Source organism: Pteropus medius, unplaced genomic scaffold, assembly GCF_902729225.1.
Source record: "Pteropus medius unplaced genomic scaffold, Ma_sr-lr_union100, whole genome shotgun sequence".
NCBI lineage: Eukaryota > Metazoa > Chordata > Mammalia > Chiroptera > Pteropodidae > Pteropus > Pteropus medius.
In genome coordinates, this window is record NW_024347791.1 from 19,511,826 (window position 1) to 19,538,833 (window position 27,008).

The 27,008-nt window shown below is 37.6% G+C and overlaps 1 protein-coding gene across 1 annotated transcript in view; it reads right to left on the reverse strand.

Moving 5' to 3' along the window:
• Positions 1-1,241: 1,241 nt before the first annotated feature.
• The window catches only part of GRM3 (glutamate metabotropic receptor 3), a 208,387-nt gene continuing 182,620 nt past the window's right edge, over positions 1,242-27,008 (reverse strand). Inside the window, exons 4-6 of the mRNA XM_039878230.1 lie at positions 25,310-26,376; positions 13,948-14,122; positions 1,242-1,797 (exon numbers count right to left, since the gene is read on the reverse strand). Coding sequence (XP_039734164.1) covers positions 1,724-1,797; positions 13,948-14,122; positions 25,310-26,376 — 1,316 coding nt within the window. The 3' untranslated portion in view covers positions 1,242-1,723. The remainder of the gene's footprint in view (positions 1,798-13,947; positions 14,123-25,309; positions 26,377-27,008) is intronic.

The following is a 27,008-nucleotide window of genomic DNA, read 5'->3' on the forward strand; positions in this document are numbered from 1 at the left end:
TCACAGAATATTTTCCAGTCTTTATGGTATTTAAAGGCTGGAACTACATCTTAGTCATCTTTCTCTTTGTCATGGGCTAAAGAGTCCCCCCCCGCCCCCCGCCCCGCCAAAGATATGTCAACATCCTATCCCTAGAACATGGGAATGTTACTTAATTTAGAGAAAGGACCTTTGCAAATGTCATTAATAATCTTGAGGTAAGATCCTCCTGGATTATCCAGATGGGCCCTAAATCCAATGACAAGTCTTGTTAGAGACACACAGAGAAGACAGACACAGAAGATGATGTGAAGACGGAGGCAGAGATTGGAGTGATGTGGCCATAAGCCTAGGAAGCTGGCAACCACTGGAAGCTAGAAGAGGCACGGAATGGGTCCTTCTCTAAAGCTTCTTAGGGGTTGGGGTCCTGCCAGCACTTTGATTTTGGACTCCTGGCCTGCAGAATTGTGAGAGAATAAATTTCTGTTGTTTTAAACCACTCAGTTTGTGGCAAGTTGTATATCAGCTACAGGAAATTAATGCTTTCTGTATCAATGGCACCTGGCACAGGACCTGGCAGGTAGTTAGGTTTTTAGTAAATTTTCCTACATTAATAAATGATTTGGACCAAAAGGATTACAAAGAGAAATAGAACAGTGTTGTTAAGAATAAGCCAGTTTTTGCTTATCTATGTTTTCTCTGGTCACTCCTTTATTTAGGTTAGTAAAATATTCAAGTTCAGTAACAAGCCTGTGTACCTGAGCGTTGTTATTGGGACTTCAGAAAAGCATTGGAAAATAATTTTTTCTGCATTTTTACTGCCTCACTTAGCTAGGAGTGGTGGGGGTGATTTTCCAGTGGAATGACAGGATGCTTTCCCAGTCTCCTTCCTACTAATTAAGGTGTTTTTTGGAAATGACAGCCATCGAACCTACCTTGGCAGATTGTAGGAGCCCTCTCCTTCTTGCCTCAGAGCCCTGTCTGGAAGAATTCTGCGCTGGCGTACAGATGTGTCATCTGGTCACTGAAATGGCCTAATATTTATGATATCATCAGTCAATATCTAATTGCTGTGATCCCTGAAGAAGTCCAGTTCTGCTCACTACTCTCTAGCCACGTAACAGCTTGTGTTTAAAGGGTGTATAGATGTGAAGAGAAGCACAGTTAGACAGTTTCTTCCAACATTAAGGGGAGAAATGGTCTGAAGTCAACATTTTCAAATGACCTGAATTGATTCAAAAAGAACAAACCATTATCCACCCTGCTGGAAAACCTTGAAGGTTTTATTCTCAATATCTTAACATTAATACAGATGCTTTTTATTTTGTGCTGAGAAAACAACCTGTTACACATAATGTAACTTTAATATACAACATAGAAACTCATCCTAAATTAGTTACAACAAGGACCTACAAAAAACTTCATAGGAAAAAAAGCTACCTAATATTGCCACCATATTTTTTAGTAGACGGACCCTATCAGACCCTGTCACCAATGCTCAGCTCTGTAAACAATGGTTATTTCCATGTTCTGGGGAATCGTTAGTAATGGGGACACTAAAATCAGCCTAAAAAGTTCTAGCACATCACTCTATTTTGTACAAGTCCTCAAAAATAATTTATCGTACTGTTTCTAAAAAAAGGTACTAGGGTTGTTCTTTTGCTCTGTTTCCACATTCTGGAGCTGCACATGAGCACTTTTGTCTAACAGTCTAAAAACACGAGAACTGAACCGCAATTCACAATCACAGGGATGAGGTGGTGGAGTCGAGGACTTCTCGCCCGTTGCACACCGTTGGGACGTATGTGCTTGCAGAGGCTGGAAAACAAAGCAGGACAGAAAATTCAGTGTTAGTTAAGTGGGTTACGTGGGTAGTGGCATGGATAATGCCAGACACTAGTTAAAGTTAAGTTGAAAACTCATTTTAACTTGGCTTTGGAAAATGCTAAAGGATTTAGTGCTATAGTAGGTCAACTTTCTAAATATGTTCTGCTCCAGATTAGCTTGTATCCTGGCACATACCTCCACTAATGTCATACCTCCTGGACGTGGTTTATGAGCATAATCATTGTTGAAAGAAGTCACTTGTGGGTTTAAAATTAGCTTTGGTAATCTATAAACTGGTTAAAAATATGATGCGCAAAATGGAAAGCTCACTGAAATTTTTTTTTAAGAGATTGTTAAATTAATTACTATTTGCAATACCTTAGTTAATTTTGTTCTCTCTGGGCAGGGGTGGCTCTTATGTAATCCCATGAATCATCTGTGAATTCTGCTACCTTAGAGAATGGTTCGATATGTTTTCATCATTCAAGTGGATAACCTCAATGAAAACTCTAGCGGGGGCTGCCATGCTGAGAACTTCAATTTCATAACGGTTCTCAGACAGGAAGATATTTCAAAGAGATGATGCTCTTGTTAATGACAATAGTGACAATAGTGTCAGATTGTGAGTATAAAATGGGTATGTATATTTTTTCTTTTTATGGCATTAATTGTCCTTGATACAATTCATAGCTCTTAACTTGTTCAGAAGTTTTTTTTTCATGAGAAATCTAGGTACAGCTAATATATAACTATTTCACCCTTAATACTTTTTACTGAATGAAGACAAAAACAAGGAGCCCCATTCTCCACGGGATGAAGCTATGTAGCCAAAAGAATCGGTTAGAAATAGCCCTACATTACCTTTTAGAGTTGTTTGTGTCCCATCCCTTGGCTTGTCCATCTGGACATACTCTGACAGAAGGAGCTGATTCTTTTGGCTACCTGACCACAACTGAGGTCAAACTGACCATCAGCTGTTCTATTTATGACTTGGCTAGGTATGTGAGAAAATCTTATAAAGTCAGGTCTGTGTGGCTGCCTAAGGTTATGGCGAAATCATGTGACATGTTAACTCTTTGGAGTTATTTTCCTTTTATCATTTTTAGGATGAGCTCCAATTTTTTTTTTTTTTTTTTTACAATATGAGCCAACCAAAAGCTATCATATTTGGCTGGGGGCAGGGAAAGCATAATCTACATTTCCTGAAACTCCTATAATGACATTTTAACATGAGTGCCAGATAAATACCTGATAGAAAGTGATAGTGATAATAATTCTAAATGTAAGGGCTTTACTTTATTCTATGTAAAAATTTTTGATATACTTTATATAATTATAGCTTCATCAAAGATAGGTAAGGCAAGAGAAAAACAAGGTGAAGTGAAGTTAAAACCACAGTTCACTGCAAACCCAGAAGAGCACTTCCAGCCAATTATTATATGTTCTTTCTGCAGCCTCCTTGTATCCAACTGTCTACTTGATATCTCTATGTAGATGCTTAATAGATATTTCAGAATCAAGTGGCTGGCGTACAGATGTGTCATCTGGTCATTGTGGCCAAAGCATAACTCTTGATTCTTATACTTGTCCCCATTCTTCCTTTATTCAGTGAATAGTCTCACCATTCAGTCATTTACCCAAACCAAAAATCTAACATTTATGCCTCCTTCCTTTTTTATTCTCCATCCAATGTCAAACCTATCACCAGTCCAACCAACTGTCTCCATATCTAACTAGTTCTATCTCTGCATCCACCACCCTGGACCAATCTACCTAATTATTTTACTCTTGGGTGCAGTAATAGCTGCACCACTCGTATCTCTGTTTCTACTCTTCCTTTCCTGCAATACAGTCTCTATACAGCAGAAAGAGTATTTTAAAATATGAGTCACCTACCTACACACCTCCAATGGCTTCCCTTTATGCTTTCCTTACTCTGGTTCATAAATCCCAGAGTGATTCAGACCATGTCTCTCTTTCTGTATTTGCCTAATTCCACAGTCCCTCCTCCCTTTTTTGCTTCTGTCCTCAAACACATCTGTTTCTCAACTTCAGGCCTTTTCAGTAACTGTTCCTTCTGCCAGGAATGGTCTTCGTTCTCTTAATCACACATCTATCTCCTTGTCATCCATGTCTGAAATGTGACCTGAAAAAAAGCTGTCATTGGGCCACCTAATATAAAGTAACCAACCAATTACACTGTCACATTACCCAACTTTAAAACTGATTTTTCCTTTTTCCTTTTTTCCTTTTTCGTTAGTATCATATCTTACATACTCTTGACTAGAAAATATGCTAGGGCACTGCTTTTCTTTTTTCGTTATTTTATCCTTGGTGCTGGTTGGTCATGGGATATACTCTCTATAAATATTTTCTAAATGATTGTATAAATAGTTGTTGTCAAAGAACATGGGAACCAAGGGAAGTTTCGAGAATGAAATAATCTTTTAACCTGAAGAAAGGTTGCCCCAAAGAACCCTGTTGTAGGACAAGTAGGCCCTCCTGCTTCTTAAGCCACATTGTGGCATTGACCAGCCACCACTACTGCAAAGGGAGCTGGCTCAGGCTGTGAGCATCCCCGAGCAGGCATGCTGCCTTTGACATTTTGATTAATCTCTTTATCTTTTCAGGATCAAGTTTTATTATTTCCGTGCAGGTTTTTCATTTTCAGAGATTGAAGAGGAATGATGTGTCATGCGGGTAAGTCTAGGAGAACCAAGGACTGGTATGCTAATGCCCCTCTCTGTCTCCCTTGGACTAGTCCAACACCCTCTCTACCTGCATTTTTAAAGGTTGTATCAGAAACCTACTTTTGTAGAACTGGATGCAATGCTGTTCTTAAGTGTGCTCTTAGGATCTGCTTGCTCATTGCATTTTAATTTCTTAAAATTGGGTGTGTTTTGAGTAGGTAGGTAAGAAGTATGGGGGCTGCAAAGGTAATTGTATGGAAAATCTCAGGTTACAGTTTCAGATAATTTTCTGTTAGCTATCCTATGGACATCATTGTGGGAGTTCACAAAATAACTTTGAGTCATCTACCTGCTTCATAGGGACATTAAAGGGAATGCCCTATATTAGTATGTCTAAACTTTTGAGAGGAAGATAATATATTCAAGGTCTTCTTACAAGGAATAGCAACAGCAAAAACACCCCCAAGATTCTTTCTCTAGTTGTCTTTTTCCTAAGCACTTTTTAGTGTATTGAAGGGAACTATAACTTGTATTTTTCTGCTTTTCTTTTACTGTTTCATCTGTACCTTTTGCCAATGCATTTTATTTTATCATGTAAAAAATATTCTCATTTTTGCACATGCTGCTGAATATAGTAGAGGAAATTACTGTTTTATGAGTTTAGTATCTCGATTACTTTGCCTTTCATAAATATTTCACATATGTCTCCCATATTAGCCCATCTGTTATTCCCCAAGGTAGTAAAATATGTGTAAGAGCAAAGTACTATCATTTTCATGTGTGTTTGTGATGAGCTTTTGCTATTATTCTAATGAAATTCTCACGAGATTTTTAATGGTGTAAGTTTAGCCCATTTTCTTAAGTGCGGTTAAGCAGATTTCTATAATCATCCTTTCTGTCAGAAATAAGAGGCTGCAGGCTTATTTTTGGCTTTCTTGGGAGTGAGGGTGAAGAGCAGCTGTTAGTTACTCTAGGCTAAGGTGGTGCTTTATGCTATTCAAAGAGAAAACTGAAGATAGCTAAAGAAGACCTAATAAGTTTCACCATTGATCACAAAAGGACAATTCGCACCCATCAAAAAGCATATTTTGCTTCAAAAACTTGGCGAAGCATTGGAGATCAATGCAACCAAGTGACAGCTTTGTCTCACACTATGAAATCCATATCTCTTCTACCAGTAATGTTTAGGCTGGCCAGGCTTTGGAGAAAATGGCCTTAATTTTTCTGGTAACTAGGCCCTCAAATGCTAAACATATTTATTTAATAGATTCTTATGCATGCCAAGTATGTTAGTCAGTTTAGTGGCTGAGATGTGCTTCCTGAGAATCAGTGTGTTACTCTAACTGAGTAATATATCAGACTTGGAAAAAAATAAAACAAACATTTTAACAGAACAGACATTCCATTTTGTTCCCATCTGTTCCCTTTCCTTGCTCCTGGTGACCCCAAATCATTTTTTCCCAGCATGTCTGCTTGTTTAGATATTTTAATGCTGTGGTCATGGAATCTAATTTCTACCAGCTGTTGTTGCCTTGTCCTCCTGTTTTGTTATTGAACCTGTTTTCTTATTCATCACCTTAATTTTATTGGTGCGAAGTTCACTTGGTCCCATTCCAGAAGAAGTTCATCTGCTAATTTAATATTTGTTATCTGGGTGAATGAGTACACCACTAGCCAGTGGTTTGGTAGCCTTGCTATGTCACAATTTCACAGAGGAAGACAGAGAATTTGTTATTAAGAAATGTGAGCTAGATTCCCAGGGTAATGGTCTTCAACTGTTAACAGTAGATTTAAGAGGAAATTATATTCCTTTGATGTGGGGTAAAAATCTACAGACCCAAGATGTAATTTCCAAATGTGTAGTTAGAAGTTATGAATGCAAAGGACTTCTTCATTCAGTGGTTCATTTCTTGTGAGACAAGATTATGGGTGGAGACTATATGACATGACCTTTTTTTTATAACCCACAATACGATTTAATTACCTTATCAACAGAAATTCCACTTCATCTTCAAGTATATCCTTTGGTCCACTGTATCCACATCATGCTGTCATGTTTTGTTTCTAGTCTTGTTCTTTTAATCTCTCCTCTCTTCTTCAAGAAGTACAAACACTCTCTGGACACCCAATAAGTAATTTGTAAATGAAAGGACTCAATGGTTTTTGTACTATTCTACATTCTTCCTGCCTCCTCTTAGTTGTCCAGCATCACTGGTTTCTCCTCCTTTGTACCTAAATGCTTTCTCAGGCAAGGACAGAAATTCATTCACCCTGAGGCTTAAAAATCTAATATGAGCTGTATGTGCTACTATGTCTAGGGATCAAAGTCCGAAGCCAGAAGTTTTAAACTCTAATAAAATAATGTCAAGCATTAGTCTTCCTATCTAGTGGAACGAATCTTGTTAGCTTCACTGTCAAATTATACAGCATCTGAACACATTTTTAGCTTTTGTTGCTAGCACCCTGATTTAAGCCACCAACGTCTGGACTATGCAATAGCTTCCTAAACGATGTGTCTGCCTGCTCCCTGTCTTATATTCTGCCCCCACAGCTAAAATGATGAAAATTATGCTTTTTAAAGTCAGCTCATGCCACACCTCTGATGAAATCTGTTCAGTGTTTTCCAATTATTTCAGTAGAAAAATAAAAGTTCTTAAAATGACCTCCACGTCCTGCATGGTCTGCTCCCTCTCTGTCCTCATCTCCTCTCACTTTCACCTGCATTCATTTCCCTCCAGCCACACTGGCATCTGTGATATTCTTCCAACTTTGGACCGTTACATTTGCAGTTCCCTCTGCCTGGAATGTCGTTCTCCCAGATATGAACATGACTCTCTTTTTCCATTTCCTTCCTGTCTCTGCTCAAATGTCACCTTATCAGAGAGGCCCTTCCTGAAACTCTGTACAAAATCACTATCATATGGATAATTTTTAAATTATATATAATTTTTAAATTATCCATATGATAGGCATTTTGTGATATAGATACACGGGTATCTCCATTTTGGGGTGTTATCCAGAGAATTTCACTTAAAATGAAAAGGAAGTAGGAAAGAGAAATAGCATAGCATAAATTGATGTTAGACCCTTTACTTGCTTTGTTTTAAGGTAATGATCATCTAAAGTCAATGTAAGGGCAGAATTTGATTATATACATATTTCTCTTTTAATTAACATATTTTGTAATTCTGATCATGGTACCATGTTCCCAAAGGCATTCATAAATTTAGGGTAACATGGAAATGCACATGACTATAGGTATCTCTCATACAATATTAAACTCTGGCTTAGGAACTCCTTTTGAGCTATTGAGTTTATGTTCCATTCAAATATGTGGGACAGAAGGGGAACTATACAATGTAATTTAATTCAAGAAAGTAACACTCTCTTTTAAATAACATTTAAATGGGAGAAATTATATCTTTGACCTAAACATTTAGCCATTCATCATTAACAATATTCCTTTGTCTTTATCAAATTCCATTTTCTGAGTAGCTTTGTGGATAGCCTCTCTGGAATACCACAACTTCTCTGTGTGCAGCCTGGGTGTAGGGATTGATGGGGTCTCAGATGGACATGATTTATGCCATTGAACTCCCTGACATGGGCTTTTGAGAGGAATAAAATCTGCATTCGCACTGGAAGAATAAGATGCTGTCACATGTGGTACTAAAGGGAAAGCTTTTGACTTAAAAGAAAAATCACTGAATTTGCAGATGTCAGGATTCTCATGGTCAGAATAATCTCTGCCATGAATTTTGTAACTGAGCTGAGGCAGAAAATCCAGAGGCCAGAGAAGCCACATAGCAGCTTTTGAGAATTTTATTTGTGACTTCAGTTATCAAATTCCTTAAAATGTCTAATAGATGTGGCTCTGGTTTTCGCATCTAGAAATGAAGTTATTAGAATAGCCTCCCTTCCAGCTCCGATCTCTGTGGTCACTGTTATTAAAGAAGGTGGGCTATATTTGCTTAGGGAAAACCAGCAAAATATTAGAGGTAAAGAGAAAATGATCTAAGGGTTGCAAAAGAGCAGTTGTGAGACAAATACAATGGAAATGTTAAAAAGAAGAAAGGAGAGGTATTAAACAATTTGCTAATACATGTAGTATTACCTGTTACAGCTGGAGACTCTTTATTCTCTCATCTTTAATGAGGAAAGGAGTGAAAGGGAATGGAACGAGGTTCTCAGGGATGCTGTGGATGTTTCTTTCCAAAGGGAAAATGGATTAACATCTATCTGATTTGGATGTACTAGGTGTATTTGGCTTGGAAGCAGATGACTTAACTTGCTGAATACTCTGGGCTCCTCCTGCATTGGCCAGTGAGGATTTATATTTATAACATACCTATGCCTGTGGCAAAGACCATCAATTCAGTTTGTGTTGCCAAATAACTTGCTAATTTGCCTGGCCAAGGTGCACATAGTGTCGTTTTGGAATTCCCTGAACTGTAAAATGCAGGTATATTATGCTGTTTTTCTGGACTTGCACTGTAGAAAAGAAACATGGGCATTGTGTGCTTTTTTTTCTTTTATAAAGTCATATTCAGACTTGAACAAGGGCTCACCCCCTCTTAACTGGGGTATCTTCAAAGGCTTGGTCATTGATAAATGCAAACTCTGGTCCTCATGTATTTGGTTTCCACTGCTGTAGCTCTGTGGAAAATTATACTGTGACTCTAAAAGACTGTTCATTTGATCTTTTAATATTACAACTTTCTTTTTATAATGTGAAAATGCTTTGTAATAAAGAATAATTCTATTAATTGAGCAGTTCACACATTATCACCTAGGCAAGTGACTTTCTGTACATTATTTTGGCAGAGGAAATCAATCTCCATATGCCTATGTCTCCTTGGGGACCCAAATCTCGGTATCATTAGTTAGCAGAAGCCTCTTGGCTGATCTTAATGGTAATGACATACATGCATCTGATTGATCACTATGAGCAAGAGAAACACACATCCCCTAGTCTGGGTATATAATAGCTCTGAAGACAATTGGGCACAGTCCATTTCTCACTCCTCTTTCCCTATTCTATCCTGACACAAACCTCTGTTAGTGCAACATTCTGACCTGCATGGGTCCTATACAGTTTTATGCTACATAACCTCATGTGTACATCCAGCTTGTCACTTTCAAAATTAATGCATTTCTCCTTACAATTGCAGCATACCTTTTTGCTTGCCTGTCTTTGGGAACCAGCTCTGAGATGCCCTTTTGCTTCTAAACCTAAACAAAATAAAGAATGACCTCTTATCTTTCTCATTCAAATACAAGAAATGTTTGCTTATGTGTGTGGGTGTGGGAGCAGCATTACAAGTATGAGTTAAGGACTGGGGTCTCTGAGTATAACTATTGGAAGGAGAATTCCCAGTTTCAGTAAATGTTTTCCGAGTGACCAGGTGCTTCTGTGCCAGAAATGCCTCTTTGGAAGATTCCCGAGGGAGCTGGGGGAAATAGCTGCGCAGAGATGTGGCCACTGACATCATGAAGCAAAGGATGGGAATTCGGAATACCTCACACTCTCTGAATGCAGTGCCTACTTCCTCTTTGAGGATCATCTAAGAGGACTTCCCTGTTGTGTTCTGATATCAGTGGATGAAAGGTACAGGATGGTTTAGGCTGAGGTTCTCAAATGTATTCCTTGGACCACTTCCACTGAGTCAGCTGGGGTATCTGTTACAAACCAGATTTCCTTTGCCCTAGACCACACGAATCAGCATATCTGTGGGTGGGGCCTAAGAATCTCCATTTCAAATAGGTTATTTATTTTGTACACAAACATTTGGAGCCATTAGCTGATGGGTATGCTTAATGGATAAAAGTTAATGTTCCCTTTGTTTTTATTATTCACTATGTATAGTTAGAAGATAACAATTAAAATTCTCCTTTTTACACTTAGCAGTGTGTAAACATTTCTCTGACGATGAGTTTGATGATGAGTTTTCCAAGATGTCCTTAATTTCTTTCCTTCATTTCTGCTTCTGAGTTTGGCACGTTTTTCCATCTTTTTGGAGCTACTGCTCAGCTATTGAAATCCAATACTGTTATGAATCACCTTAGGGGTTGTCATGTAGCTCACTCAGGCTCTGAAGTGGTGTGGTATTTCCACTACTATCTTGCCAGAGAATTAACTGGGAATTAATGTGGCTGCACCTTCCAGTCCAGGTGACTTCTTGGCAATGCATTAGATTAAGTGTATCAAGTTGCTGTAATCCCTGATAAGAGTGCAATATTGGATTAATTTAGGATTTAGAGAGTGTGGCATAATAAATATGGCCCCAAATTCTTTGGGAGGTGGGGTCTACGTCCCTCTCCTTGAATCTCAGCAGACTCTGTCATGCTACCTAGGATCCCATGGGCAAAGCTTCCAACCAAGATGCCAGCGTTAAGAGTGAAAACCATTTTGGACCTTCCAGATCAGCTCAGTCTCAGCTGATCCCACAGACAAACTCCAGTCAAAGCCTTATGGAACAGATGGACTGCTCAGCCAAGTCTTGCCTGAATTGCTGATCCACAAAATAATAAGAGATGATAAAAGAGTTTTTGTTTTAAGCCACCAAATTTTGGGCAAGTTTGTTTTGTGGGAATAGATAACAAAATGTGTGTGTGTGTGTGTGTTGGGGGTAACACGGATGCTATACTAACTTAGTCTAATCCAAATATGGGGTTTTGTTTTTACTTCTGGAGGGAGTTAGTCATAAAACCAGTAGCAATATTGATAACAATACTTAACATAAATTATGTGTAATCTAAGTAAAACATATGCTTTACCTAACAAACTCAGAAATGTTTAAGGATTTTTCTTCATTTGTAAAACAACATACTTCCTAGTACTTAGGAGGGAAACGGATATAAGTTGAGCTGTATAGATAATGGGGGAAACAGGCACTGGGATATTAAATCAGTTGCTTAAATTTTTACCACAGTGGATCAATAACATGTTCATGCATAGAACTAGATTCCATAGAAGTTTTCATACTTCTTTGATTGTAATTCGCAGTGATAAATGTTTTACCTGGACCTGGTACATATACATAAACTTAGGAGCAAACTTCACTTACTAAAATACTACTTACTTTTATTACATATAATGCATTCTAAGATATTTTATTCTATTTTCTTTTATAAAATGTTGGTCAAACATACTGAATAAACTTCAGGACTCGTTAGTGGGTTACACCCTACAATATGAAAAACATTGCCCTAGCCATTAAGCTTTGCAGGACCAGTGGTTCTGTCCTGTTCACCACTGTGTACACAGGTGCTTAGAAATTTCTGGTGTATAGAAGGTACTCAAGCATTGAATGAATGAATGAATGAATGAATGATAATAGTTACAATTTATTAAAATGGGAAGGATGTTAATCACAAGTGAGAAAACCCAGTGTCAGTTCTTGAATTGTATATCTTTGAGTGTAACTTCTCTATTTTCTTACCTATAAAATGGAATTTGTGATATCGAATACTCATGGGATAATATAAGCCCACAAATATAAAACTATTTTGAATAACAGATATAGAATGACACATGAAAGATCAATGTATTTGTTGCTTATACATTTTGAAATGCCTAGAGATATAACATAATATTTCACTTTGTTACTTTAATAACACTCCATTAATTTGGATTAATTAGAGGGAAATTGCTGAAAAAATGAGGTCTAAATTTAGACCTTTTTAAATTAAAAAAAAAATACTTAAAATGGTATTGAGTAACAAAATAGTCCTAAAATGTTGGACTGGGTAGACACCTACCTTTGAAGTATTAATTGGGCCACTAACAGATTAGAATTCTGAGTGAAAGCTTAAGCAGGTTGAGTGCATTCGTAGAACATTGTTTTTGTGTAAATAAATATTTCTGAAATTCTGAAGAGAGACTTGTTTGGGTAAAGTGTCCTTATTATCTCTTCAGGTATTTATTAATTTCTAGTGTATGTATTTGAAAATACGGCCATTTCTAAATTACTGAGGTTTGGATATATGAGATTTTGAACAATGTTTGTGGAAGACTTATGGGCTTTGCTAAATTGTTCCAGCAAAAACTAAGAGCTCTGAGCTATCAACGAGACTGTTTTAGCCAGGGGTAAATCTTGCTGCACAGCCTTGAGTAGCCTTCCTTTTGTTCTTCCTGTAAAGCCTACCAAGTATCTAGACTCAAGGGAACCTTCCCAGCTTGCATTCTGGGTGAAATAGTATGTGGTAGTAGTTTGGTGCACTGGCTTTGAAATCAGAGAAACTGACTCTAAATTCTGGTTCTGCTACTTTCAGTTTGTGTGATCCTGGGTAGGTTTCTTTGTCTCAAGAGTTGTTTGTGTTAAATAAGATATAGTATGCACACACACTTATGAAGTATTTAACACAATGCCCAGCACATAGAAAACAATAAATGATAATTCCTGTTAGCTGTTGTTATTATTGTTGTTTTTATTAGTTATTGTCAGTTCTTGTCTAGACTAGCTAACTGTTACAGTTGGGCTGTTCGAATTTGTTTACTCAAGAAATATGCAGGTTTCTCTAAGATCCAAGGAAAATTACTTCACAAGTTTTATCATGTCCTGAGACTTAACCATTGTGACACCTAAAAATTTAGTTGAAAAGACAGTGATGTCCCCACCTCTATAGCAGCTCTCAACCAAGGAGTGGTATATATAGTGCATCACTGAACACATGCTATCAGCCGTCAGTCTTCTCTTTGTTTGCTGGGGCAAGGGCTGCCCTATTCAATTTTGTTCTTTGTTGGAGAAACTAGGGCACTAATGTGATTGCTCACTCTGTGATGCTGAGCTATTTTGAGGTATCCTTTCTAATCGACTTGAGGCAAAATTGTGAAGTAGTCATTTGTCTCTGTCACTCCAGTCCTCCCTCCTCCTCTCCTGGCTCGACTCCCCTTCCCCCTTCATCCTTCTGTCAGTGAATTTCTTTTACTTAATACCCCTGATTAGCTGAAAATGGCTTAAAAGTTCGTCCCTTTTAGGTACATTTGTGAATTAGAGGATGCTAAAAGATTAAATGAATGATTCTCTAAGGATACTGTTTCAGATATTTGCAGGCCAGTTAAGAGAGAATTCTGGACTGAGGAGTTATCCTGGTAGCCTTCCGTTCAAACTGCCTTTTCAACTGATTCTCAGCTGAAAAAAACATTGTGTCTTTGAAATAGGGGAAGATCTATTCTAACCTTTTCCAAGGTTTGTCCCATGGGATGTTTGTTGATTTAACTATTATCAAATACTTTTAAGAAACTCTGTAAATAACAAAGTTAAACAGGTTTCTTTGCTGTAGAGATCCTTAAAACATTTCACATACTCATGTTAAAGGAGGCACACTTTGTACTTCCAAGGATATTTAGGACATGTGCCGTCTGCTCCTATCTATGCCCGTTGCTTCCCCTCCGAGCCTGCTCCCTACTACAATGCTATATGGTTGGAGGGGTAAGTTTCATACTTACACTGAGAATACATGGTCCCAGTTCCACTGACACTGAACCTGTTAAGGTGCAGTCTGTGTGTGACCACATTCTTCTGGGGTTGGAACAGGATGATGTGCACCTTAGGTGCAAATAAACATCCCAGGACCACGAAGCCGCTCAGGCTAACAGAGATGCACATGGTTGTCGTCTGAACCTGTAAGAAAAAGTTGCCCAGTTAAGTGTCTGGCTATAAATTTAACCAAGTGGCTAACTAAAGAGAGCACTGAAAAAGGACAAAACTAAAAAACCCCAAATCTCCACAGTTCTGTCCTTATTATAGACAAACCAATACAATAATTATATTGGATCCTCTGAATTTGAGATGTTCATGGAGAAACATTGCTTAGGATTTGTAAGCAAACACTATTTGTGTTGGGTACTCCTGAAAGCTTTGATTTTCTTGTTTTGTTTTGTTTTGTTTTTCTTTATATTTGTATAAATATATTTCTTCAGACTCACTGAATTCAGCATCTTAAATAGTACAATATCAATATTCAGTGATGAAGTGATCATATTACTGATGGTTTCAGTCAATCAGCTTGGCTTGTTTATTAAGGTTCACTACATTATGAACAAATTTAAGCTTTTTACAGTTTTCTATTTCTAACTCTTTCTGGGAGCTCTGCATCAGCTATTGTTTTTCTAGTCAATGTTTGGGGACACTATCAACTATTTTCTGGGGTACCTTCTCTTTTAATTACTTCATTGGCATCTCTCTAAAATTTTGATACATCAGGTACTCACTATTCGATCTTTTTTGTTATCTAGGCTTCTATACACTCATCTTGACAAGAGAATTTTCACTTTCTTCCTCTTTGCTTCCCCTGAAAATATACCTTACCACTAAGTTTTATCATCTCTTTTTTTCATTCTCTTGCTCTCACTCTTCATCGTCTCTCATTTCATTTATCCTGGCTTCAGCTCCCATAGATTTTCTGGAAAATCCTAAATTAGATTCTACATATTTTATCACTTTCAGTACTGAAAAATGGAAATTAATTATTCCTTCTATAAATTTTTACTCAGAGTAGCTATGGTAAATCCTAGAGTAATTTTAGATTTCTTTTTCCTTTTTTCCCTAGGCAATACTATTACCCATAGCATAATTACTCATGCCCTAAAGTGTTTAACTTTCTTCTCTAATCAAGGAAAGCTGAAGACCGAACCATTAACTAGAGAAGTCATAGAACTTCAGAAGGCTTCATTCTGTTTTCAGTAAAAAATTCAGGTCCCACTTGTAATATAATTCTTCAGAGTCTGGTTTTACTTTAAATGCTGAAAACACAATCCATCCTCAGTGTTAAAGGCTCTTGTGCCCTCCGACTTGGCCCTAAGTTGCAACCTCCTTTCCCTTTTGTCAACTACTATCTAACTCCATGATGTGGAAGCCTCGACAAATCATTCCTGTGTTATTTGTAGTGAGTCCAATTACTGATATAATTTTTTTTTTACATATATGTATAATATGATATGAGAACTATACTCCCCCTGCCTCAGTTTTGACTGTGGAGTCAATATATGAGAGATATCAGATCGTAGTGAAGGTGAGACAAGTTCAAATGTGCAAACTTTCAAGGAAATCTCATCTAAAACATTTCTATAACTTTGAAACTCCTTACACATTTCAAAACTTTACAAGAAGAGGAGAAGCTTTTATGAGAGAATATCTTGGAAAAAGCTGTGCTGTGAGTTCTATACCCTCCACTCCTTAGAGGGGGTTGTGCCTATCTCCTCACATTCCTAGAGAGGAATGCTTCAACATGGCCATTAACAGAAGGTTTGTGGTTTTTCTGAAAGAGGAGGATGTCTTGGCTTGGAGCCTGATTCTTGTCTTAGAAATCTAAGAGGTGAGAAAGGCTAATTACTTTTTTAGCAGAGCACAGAGGCTTGCTGCTGTGTTGAGATAGTCCTTTAATCTAAGAATTTATCACAGCAAAGGATATATGAGTGGTATGCATGGACAAGAGGGCCACACTATAAAGAGCTCCCACAGACAGTCTTGGTTTCATGTGGAGGAGCCTGGAGTCCTTCACAGAAAGAGGTCGGAGGCGTACATATGTAGTTTGATGTCCTGGGACTGAGTGTGGAGCCACAAGAAAGAACTCAGAATAGAGACTTGCCAGCCAACTCATGCAAGGATCTGCAGAAGAAAAGGGCCAGTGAAAACACCCTTAAATCATATTCCATATATTCTGAGAATGTGTCTTTAACCACTGTGGACTCAGAGATCATAAAGACATCCAGCCATATGAGAACTGTCTTACTTCTTTCTTATTACTCTTTAACCAGGCCTAAGAGGGAGATAGCAACTGGTAGACTGCGGAGTGTGAACAGAAGAAAGAAGTTGGTCACTGCAGGCTCTCAGCTGGAGGCAAGCCAGACCTCAGGAGAAATTGGGAATTAATGCTAAGTCAAGAATCAATTTTGATAATTACATAGGATTAGGCATTTAAAATACCAATAAAGACTATTTTACATTAAAAATTATTGTAGGACCTTATGTTACCTAAGAGCACAAAAATTCATGGGATAGGAGATGATTATTCTCACTAAAACTAAAGGGACAATGGGAGGAAGAACTAAAATTGCATTTGGTCATAGTTTATGCAGCATATAATTCACTATACTTGTTTTAAATCTGACCACTTTTAATTTTTTTAGAAAGCCCAAGTATCAGCCTCATAGTTTCAGCTGTCCAGTTCCTTCAATAAGTTACCCTATTAAAAGTCTGTATTTGTATATAATGCTTTGTTTTCTCTCTTTGTACACGACCAGTCCATGTTGCTGTTTTCATCTTCCCTAAACTCCTAGTAGCATTTGACATGGTTAATCACATCCTCCTTTTGGACTTCCTGGACACATCCTCCCCTCACTGACTGCTCCTTCTCTTAGCTGTCTTTGCTGACTTTTCCTCTTCTACCTGAATTTTAAGTGCTATAGTGTCCCAGACCTCAGTTTTGGACTCTCTTCTTTTTACCATCTCATTGAGTTCCATGGCTTAAGTACCTCTTATATTGATGATGTTAAGATATTTATTACTAGCTCTAACCTATCTTTTGGGCATCCAGACTTATATATTCAACTGCTATCTGGGCATATTGTTTTGGATATGTAATGGGCATATCAGAATTAATATGTAAGCAAAACTCGATACCTCCCCTGAAGTGTTTCCATTTGAGTGATACCAAATGCCAAAGTACAAGCCAAAAACCTGGGAGTCATCCTTGATTTTGCCATTTCTCTTACACCCACACATCCAATCCAACAGCAACTTCTGTTGCTTTTTTTGGGACATAATTCTCTGTTTTCTTGTTCTACTTGTCTTTCAAGCAGAAGCTCTGACTGCCTTTCACTACCTGTGAAGCAAAGGGCCAGAATAGCAACCATTCTAAAAGACTCAGGTTCCTTAATCTCACAGTTCCTTCCGTGTGATGCAATACCTGACTGTGCAGCAGTCACCGGACCCACTTTGTATAGCCTGTGGAAAGTGGAGCTCAGGGAACCAGAGCCAATGTTGACTGACACTGGCTATTGCTATTGCTTTGAGTCATAAAGTCCTTTTTGTCAGCATCAACAAAACTGTGGCAGGCTAACATGTTTCCTTGTAAGTATAGTTGAATCCCAGACTCTGCAGTCTTTAATAATTTTGGCAATGAGACCAGAATGGCTTTTTCAAAGAAGGAGTATAAGAGCCTGATGGACTGGATTTGAGAGACGTCCAGGAGAATCAGTAGCAAACATGATGACGGAGTCATATGGCCAATCGAGCAATAAGCTCCACGTTATTGTACACTAATGAGGAGATAGTCCTTTAATCTAAGAATTTATCAAAGCAAAGGATGTATGCATGGACAAGAGGGCCACACTATATTTGGGGAGGGGGCCACAGGCTGAGCAATAAGAAGCAGGTTCAGATAGAACTATTGGACTGGTGCTATATTGCTGTTAACTTTTCTCTGGAGATGAGAGTAGGGTGGGGTGAATTCTTCCCCAATCTGATTCAGGTCTGCCCAGTTATAACTAGTACTAAAATTTGTCCTGGGTAGACAGAAAGTTGTGCTGCCTTTCACATAAAAGTTGCAGAGATAAGCACCTACACTGAGCATGAAAAGAGGGACCTTCAGAGAAGGCAGAAACCAGGTGAATTATTTGAACTTTGGCTGGTGCTTTTGGGAGATGAGAGGGCAGGGTGTACAATGCTTATCAAGGAAGAATGACAACTGGGCTCTCTTAAGGCTTATCCCCTGCTGATGTCTCTAATGCCAAATTTAGATCCATTCCAAGATGACAAGGTCTCAGTTTTTGCAGTAGAACCTAGCTGCAAAAAAAGGAGCTTCGGTGTTCTCTGTGAGATTTCTCTGAGATAGAATATGCTCTGAGAAACTATAGGTGGAGAACTAACTAGTATTTGGGCTCTTACTGACGCGGGTTCAGTTTAAATGCTGGTAAAGGTGCTGTACTAAAGAATGAGAAACTGATGCAGAGCAATCTAGATAAATTCTTGCAATCAACTGCAGCACTGGAAAACTTCTCTAGCTCTTATATTAAAACTAGGCAAGACCCTAAAAGATGTTATCATGATGAAACAGCAAATGCCTTGGATTAAGATGAACTCCTTTTAAAAAGTTGCTTCTATGCAAGTCAAGGCAGAGTTAGAAGTGCATGTGCCCAAGCAGAAAGCTGTTTGGCTCTGGTTTTTGCATCAAGGGGCCCCCTAAAATCAAAATGAATAGTGACATTAATGGTGATTTCGCCATCTAACTTACAATTCTGGGTGCTCAGAAACATTGGACCTTTGTTTCCTTAAGTCATGAGTAGCTGCTGCTTAAAACTTAAAGCCCCTGTGCCTTGCTCGATGGCCCGGGGCCACTCTCTCCCTCCATGCTGCCTGATTCCTTTTTACTCTCTATGCTGATTTTCATGCTTTAAGGAGAAAGATGCTTAAAAGGATAGGATCAAGGTCTCATCATCCCCGAGGCTGGCTGAAGTCCATATGCACCAGACCCAGTATGCTGGGAAAATTCAAGGAGGGAAGAGCTCAAAATTTTATGCTCTGTTCATTACAAACGACCAAGTTATCAGTCTACCCAGACCTGATAGGGAGAAGGCAGGGCTAGGACTAGAATGCAAATTTAAGGGGGCACCCAAAACTCATTAATCAAGACAAATAATATTTTATTACAATTTTTTTAAAAATAAAACTTTATACTAAATATCTATGATGAACATAGTATCAACATTTTAAAGGAGGACAGGATCAGTAACAGTGCTGTACTGTGATGTCGTCAATCTTAAGGCAAAAAGAAAAATTAGTAATACTGGTCCTGTTCTGATAACTGATTATGCAGGTGTCACCTAGCCCACTTTGCATTGCCTAGTGGAAATTGGGACTTGGGGAACCTACATAAATGCTGACACTCTGGCTACAGCAATGGCTGTGAGTGATAGTCTTTTGTCTGTGAATCAGTTTTCTACCAGTATCCCTGAAACTGTGGCAGGCTAACTTGTTAGACTGCAAAATGGGTAAAAACACTTCACAGTTCTTGAATGGTTTTCTCTCCATTGTTAACATCCTACCATTGGCTGTGGCCACCATTGGCTCTGCCTGGAACATCTACCATAGCTGCTTAACCAGTTTCTTCACTTCTGCCTTTGCTTTTTGTCATAGTGTCTTTAGAAGCTTTATTATTTCTTTTTAAATGAAAGATCATAAAATGTGATCATTAAACTCCTCTGCTTAAAATTTTCCAATGATATCTTTTTTTCATATAGATTAAAATCTGTACTTTCAGCTATAGCCTATAAAGTCCTACATCAACCAACTAGCTCCCCTGCCTACCTCTCATATAAAAATCACTCTTCCATTTACTCATTAAACTGTAGCCATATATAGCACATAGAATTCCCGTGCCTGGCTCTTTCCCATCCTTTAGTGGAGTATTATGAAATAGGCACTAACATGGGATGACAAACATTTTAAAGAATTTAAGGTTCGATATATTTTTAAAAAATCTTCAAAATAGTCAACATAAGAAAATCAGAATTTCTCTGTATTTTAACCTTCTCAAAATTACGGAATCACCTCTGAAGTTTCTGTCTATTGAAGGCAGTGTTTCACCTTACCCCACCCCGATAACAATCCAGTATCTTGATACTCGAAAGATGATCCTTTGTCTAGCAGCATCTCCATCACCTGGGAGCTTGCTAGAAATCTAGAATTTTAGGTCCCATCCCTTCTTACTGAATCAGAATCTTTGATCTCCAGGTGAGTTGTATACACATTAAATTTTGAGGAGATTTGCAGTAACATAACCACCCTTTCCTTCCATCATAGCACTTACCACCATGTGAGTTATGCTGCATTTTCATTTCTTCATTATTTACTCTCCATCTCTATCTTTCCCTTACTCCTTACTAATTACACTGAAGATTAAAAAAGGAGAGACTTGTCTTTGTTGATAGCTGTGTCTCCAAGGCCCACAATAAGTGCTCAAATACATTATTGGAGGGATCACTTTGTAAGTTATATAAATGTCTAACAACTATGCTGTATACCTCAAACTAATATAATATTGAATGTCAACTGTAATTGAAAAATAGAATCAATACAATACAGTAAATGCTCAAATATATTTGCAGGACATGACTAAACAAAACACAGTAATTACTATTAATTAATTCCCTTATGTTTGACTTTCCACTGAAACATGGTCTAATCCCCCCACTCCCCCCATTTAAACTATGTATTGGATCCCCAATGACTCAGTGTTTGATTCTATACTATCTGGGATAGTTTTGTTGTAATATAGAAGAAAATGCCCTGGATATTTCTCAAAGATCCTTTGGTTTTTAGATTCTTACTCAAGTTCCTGTTTGCTTTGTCCTGGATGCCTGTAATAGCTTCAATTAGTTATGGTTGTTCTAAGGCTCTACTCTTTCAAATCCAGCCTCTATATAAAGGATAAGTAAGTTTGTAGTGTGATATAAAAGGCATGCATTTGGATCTGAAAAACTTGCCACCTGGGAAGTTAATTATCCTCTGAATCTGTTTACTTATCTTCCCAGTGGATAATAAAATTTGCTTTCCAGGGTGCAAATGAGGATCAGTGAGCTCATGTATGCAAAGCATCTAGCAGAGTAAGGTCTCAAGAGCTGATCAGGAAAGGTTAGTTCCTTTCTTTCCCTCACACCTTTCATCGTGCCACTTTTTGCCTGAGCAGACAACCAACCAAAAGAAAACAAGAAAAGTTAAAAAATTGCAAGACCTCAAAGCCCTTAAAAACTATTTAAATGAATTCCTCTGCCTGATAAAATCTGACCAAGTTGCTGATTTCCAATAGTTTCTCACTAGACCTCCCCAACTCATCTTCCATTTGAATAAGACCCATCTTAACTGCATTCTATTTGGTACATTTCTGTCTTGCCTTAAGAATATTCCCTATATGCCCTATATTCTCTAATTATTTAAATTGTACTTTCTCATCAAGGTACAGGGAGAAATACTACCTCTTCAAGGAATATTCCTGGGAAGACCAAACTCTTACTGATGCAACTGTTCTTTCAAACCCATAGGCATTTAAGAATCTATATCCAATTTAAGTATAAACACTCATGTGTTAATTTTGAATTCATTCATGCTTGTTATTTTTCTTCCCAGCTGGGATATAAGATTTTTGAAGACTGGAATCATGCTTTATATTTATTTGTAACTCATAATGGGTGGCAAAGTACTAAGTCATAAACCCTGTTAGCTGTTTGATGCCTAAATTCCTTCTAGCTACCTTTAAATGATTGGGTACTTATCTAATGCTGCTGATTCTATCAGAGCCACATGATTTGCCTCTCCGAAATTTTAAATCTTAGTCTTGTTTTGGAATTCCTAGAACAAAGGTCTCAAGTTCTAATGCTTATAGGGTCCATGCAGATTCATAAGTGAAGGGAGCTAAGTGTAAGAATTCAGGGATTGGTGGGAGTGTGGGCAACAGAAGTGAGGGTGTCCTGTCTAGAGGCACACCTCCTATTCAGGTCCAGCTAACTGTTGCATGTAGGAATTTGAGTCCACATGCTTTACTCTGACAAGAGAAGCCAAGAATCTGGATATTTATGTAAAATTTCTCAATTTTCTAACTTTGACAAATTGAATTTCAAAATGGTGTAGGCCAAACTAAAGATATCTGTGCAACAAGAAGGACATGTGGTTCCTTAGAGTAGTGGTTTTCAATCTTGGCTGCAAATTAGAGTCACTTGGGGAACTTTGAAAAGTCCTGATGTCTAGGTCACAGATCAGGCTACCTATATCAGAATCTCTGGGGCTGTGCCCCAGGTATTAATATTTTTTTCAAAGCTACCCGGTTGATTCAATGTGCAGTCCACTTTGAAAACCACTGTGTTGGAGGCTCCAGTCTACTTTTTCATTCCTTTTACAAATTTAGAATTGGTGTTATTTGCTAAGGCCTCAGATGATCTCACTGTGATTAGATGCCTTAATTAACATGGACCTTAAAACCCTCAATCTACAATTTCTGCCCCATTTGCCTCATGACTTCTGCCATGTGATGAAGTATCACATATCTTCAGCTAATTCTATTTAGTCAGTTCATCTACTACATTGCTATCATAGTAAAGGAAAAAAGGAGTCATTTTTGTGTTTTAGAAATAAATGCTAATTCATGCAATACAGTCAAATTTTTATAATGCTATTCATTTATTCTCAGTAGTATTTTCTGCTCTATTTTTTTTTAATTAGCTTTTTTGAGAATGAATAGTTTCATATATAATGTAATAAGGATAAAATAATTAACATTGAAAAACTATTTTGCAGTCTCAATATGCCAAATCATGTCTGCTAAGGATGGCTTCCTAAGAACTTAAAAAAAAATCCTTACAAATCTATAGGAATGAATGTGTCCATAAGGAAAAAGATAAAAATGTGGACATTAAAATACATTAACTACGATTCTCCATTTTAATCCCCATGCTCTAAAGCTTCAAACTTAAATCAAAGTTTCATATAATCCGACTTTTTGCTGATTCAGTTCTGATGTTTTCTGACAGATTTTCAAGTATTTTTATAGGCAGTCTTAGAAAACCTGACCATTCTTCCAACACTGAACTTATATGCTTTATTTTTCTTGCTTTTCCTTTAATGTAGTCCATAGGTTTTAGTCACATGGTTGTGAATAATTTAATAGACTAGATACATTAAGTATTGCTAGTCTCTTGATCCCATGCTTTAAAAAGCTTTGTCTTAGGAAACCATCAACAAAACAAAAAGACGACTGAATGGGAGAAGATATTTGCTTATGATACATCTGATAAGAGGTTAATATCCAAAATATATAAAGAACTCATACAACTCAACAACAAAAACAAATAATCCAATTAAAACATGTACAGAAGACTTGAACAGATATTTCTTCAAAGAGGAAATACAGATGGCCAATAGACATATGAAAAGATGCTCAAAATCACTAGTCATCAGGGAAATGCAAATTAAAACCACAATGAGATATCACTTGACACCTGTCAGAATGGCTATCATCAATAAATCAAAGAACAAGTATTGGCGAGGATGTGGAGAAAAGGGAACCCTCATATACTCTTGGTGAGATTGACAACTGGTACAGCCACTATGGAAAACAGTCTAGAGGTTTCTCAAAAAATTAAAAATAGATATACCTTTTGACCCAGCAATCGAACTTCTGGGTATTTATCCAAAGAAAACCAAAACAATAATTCATAAAGATCTATGCATTCCTATGTTGATGGCGGCATAATTTACAATAGCCAGATATGGAAGCAACCTAAATGCCCATCAACAGACAATTAGATAAAGAAGTTATGGTTCATATGGAATATTACTCAGCCATTAAAAAAAAAATGAAATCCTACCATTTGCAACAACATGGATGGACCTTCACTTATGCTGAGTGAAATAAATCAAACAGAGAAAGATAAATACCATATGATTTCACTTACATGTGGAATCTAAGGAACAAAAAGCACAAACTAATCAAAAACAGACTCACAAATATAGAAGACAATCTGGTGATGGCCAGAGGGGAGGGGATTTGGGGGACTGGGAGAAAGGGGTGAAGGATTAAAGAAGTACAAATTAGTAGTTGATAGATGGTCATGGAGATGAGGAACATGGCATAGGGAATGCAGTCTGTAAGTTAATGGCTAGGTGGAAAGCCAGAGGAGAGAAAGCAATTAGAGGGATCGTCTTATAAACTATATAAATGTCTAACCAATGTACTATATACTTGAAACTAATAATAAAATAACATTTAAAAATAAATAAATAGCTTTGTATTTTTTTGAGCTGCAATATTCAAGATTTGGGTAATGTAAGAATTGCTGATAAACAGAAGATCTGGGGACTATCACAGCCTATAGAGGCACTTCATTTTGTGCAATCATGATATAACAAAGAAACCATTATACTTCTGGAAAACTTTCAACTGTGACAGTTTATGAACTATAGAGAATAAAAACCAATTGCCTCAAGAGAAAGAAATTCTTATACTTATTCATTGTAAAGTATTAAAATCAGAAGTATAAATGCAAAAGTAACTGATGAATGGTTTCAACGATTTGAGAAATTATGATGGAATCATGAACTTTTCTTTCAGAAGAGATGGTAATTATACTGAAGCCCAGAAATTTGAGCTATATTTTACTAAAGACTCTATGAATAATGACTTAATTAGATTACTTGGATATGTACAACAAAAGTTATGACTAGTTCAAGGATTATATATATATACCTTATATCCACAGGGACTAATTGTAGAAAAAGTGTAACAAATTAACATTGTATTTTATCTGTCTTAGAAAAGTGATGCTTATTTGAAGCTCGAATGAAAGTTTTTAGATCTTTAAACCGATCCCGGCTTAATGTTGTAAGTCTATCTTAATTTATAGATCGATCTGTAGTAGCCAGGTCCTCTTGTGTCTAATTTGAAGTACTCTCATTTGGCATTTAGTGGTTCAAGTCTTATTTTCTTGTCATTCACTTTCTAAATTTAATTAAAAGTTTTAGAAGCGTGTGTGAGTGTGTATTACATATTCTCCCACTAGCTTATAAATTGCTTGAATGACCATTCATTTACATTTATCTTCCTCTCTGTGCCTTGCACAATGCTTTGCACATAGTAGGCACTAATTAAATGCTTTTAAACATAGTGAATTAATTTCCACATATAATATGGCAGTTCATCATGGCATTTATAGTTACCTGCCTAATTGCTGAGATGAAATAAAAGGAATATATTTTGAATCCTACTTAACAAAACATTGACAAGATAAAAGGAAAAGAAGAAACCATTCAAATACTTACTCTATAGTCACTTGATGTCACATAAAATATAGGGAGGAAGGCCAACCAGATGATGCATGTGGTGTACATGGTAAAACCAATGAACTTGGCTTCGTTGAAATTTTCTGGGCACTTCCGCGTTTTGAAGGCATACACAGTGCATAAGATCACCAGGATCACATCGTAGGTAAGTGAGATCAACATGCTGGAATCTTTGACATTGCATTTTAAGATAACTGTTTCCCGCTTCTCTGGGAGGGTGTAACGCCTGGTGCCTGGAGCCTCCAGGATGAGCCACACAGACACCACCACAATTTGCACCAGTATCAGACCCAGGCAGATGAAAACCTGAGAACTTGGGCTGATGAATTTTGGCCTCTGAGCGCCATTCTTTACCCCATTGAAGATGCGAGCGATGCAGTTTGTTTTGGTCAGCAGGGCTGAGTAACAGATAGCAAAGGAGGTCCCCAGTCCCAGTCGGCGCAATGCGCAGATGAATGGTGATGGCTTGGCAATGAAGAAGAATGTCATGCAATATGACAGGCCAACCCCAAACAACAAGATGTAGCAGAGCTCCCGACCTGATGCTTTGACCAAGGGTGTGTTGTTGTGCTTGATAAAAACGGTCACAACCATGCATGTACATGCAAAACCCAGGCAGGCAATGGTGACTGGACCGATTGCCCAGGCATCTTCCCATTTGATGTAGTCTTCAGGAAGGTCAAAGCAGCCAGAAAGGTCTGCAGTGGGCCACTGCCCAAGGCCACAATCCATACAGGTAAACTCATCAACCAGGTATTCGTAGGACTCGCAGGGGATGCAGATCCAGCAGCAGACATCCCCCGGCTGCATATTCTTCATTTCATTGGGGGCACAGGGGTCACTGCACTGGGAGGTGGGGATTGTGTTCCGGGACCAGTGGATAGAGTCGACATCTAGTGATAAGGTTTCTGCCCAGTGACCAACCTTCAAGTAGGAATACTTGCCACCCACATACTGGAAATTGAACACGTTGTATCGTCCCATTCCATCTCCAAAAGTGTCAAACTTGACAATGCTATCTGCACCTTTATTTGGGTTGAATGGAGCTGTGACATGTAAAGTGAAAGAAAGGGGGAAAAAAAGAACACTGTTTAGGTGTCTTAGGTGTGTTCAATTACTTTATGTCATACCCTTAGCAAAACTGAAATAATGAGGAATAGGGATTCCGAGGCCAAAATAATTTATCAATTACCATTGAATTCACACATTAAAAACTACTAGAGTATTCATGTATTCATAAACTCATTCACCTTACATTCCTGAATGCCTCTTATGTGCCAACTGCCAGTGGTAATCATGAGCGCAATACAGTGCCTGCTTTCAGGGGAGCTTGGTATGTAATAGGAACTGGTGAACATGTGGTTGGTTCTGTGTGGTGTGTAAATATTCATTTCTCAAAATAGTCACAATAGGAATTGGACAAAACTTTCTATCTCATCCTTATTACATATTTATGTACAGCTACTAAATATTTTCATAAAAAGATACAATTAATAGAATTTTTCTCCTTCAAAATGAAGAAAAAAATTTTCATGATAAATGTATGCTATGCTTCTTTTAAATAGTTCAGATGATAAAGCAGGGGACAAATGAAAGCCCACTCATCATTCTTCAAACCCTTATACCTTCATTTTTTGTAGTACATTTATTCTGACTATATGTTTGCATGGGTCTATAT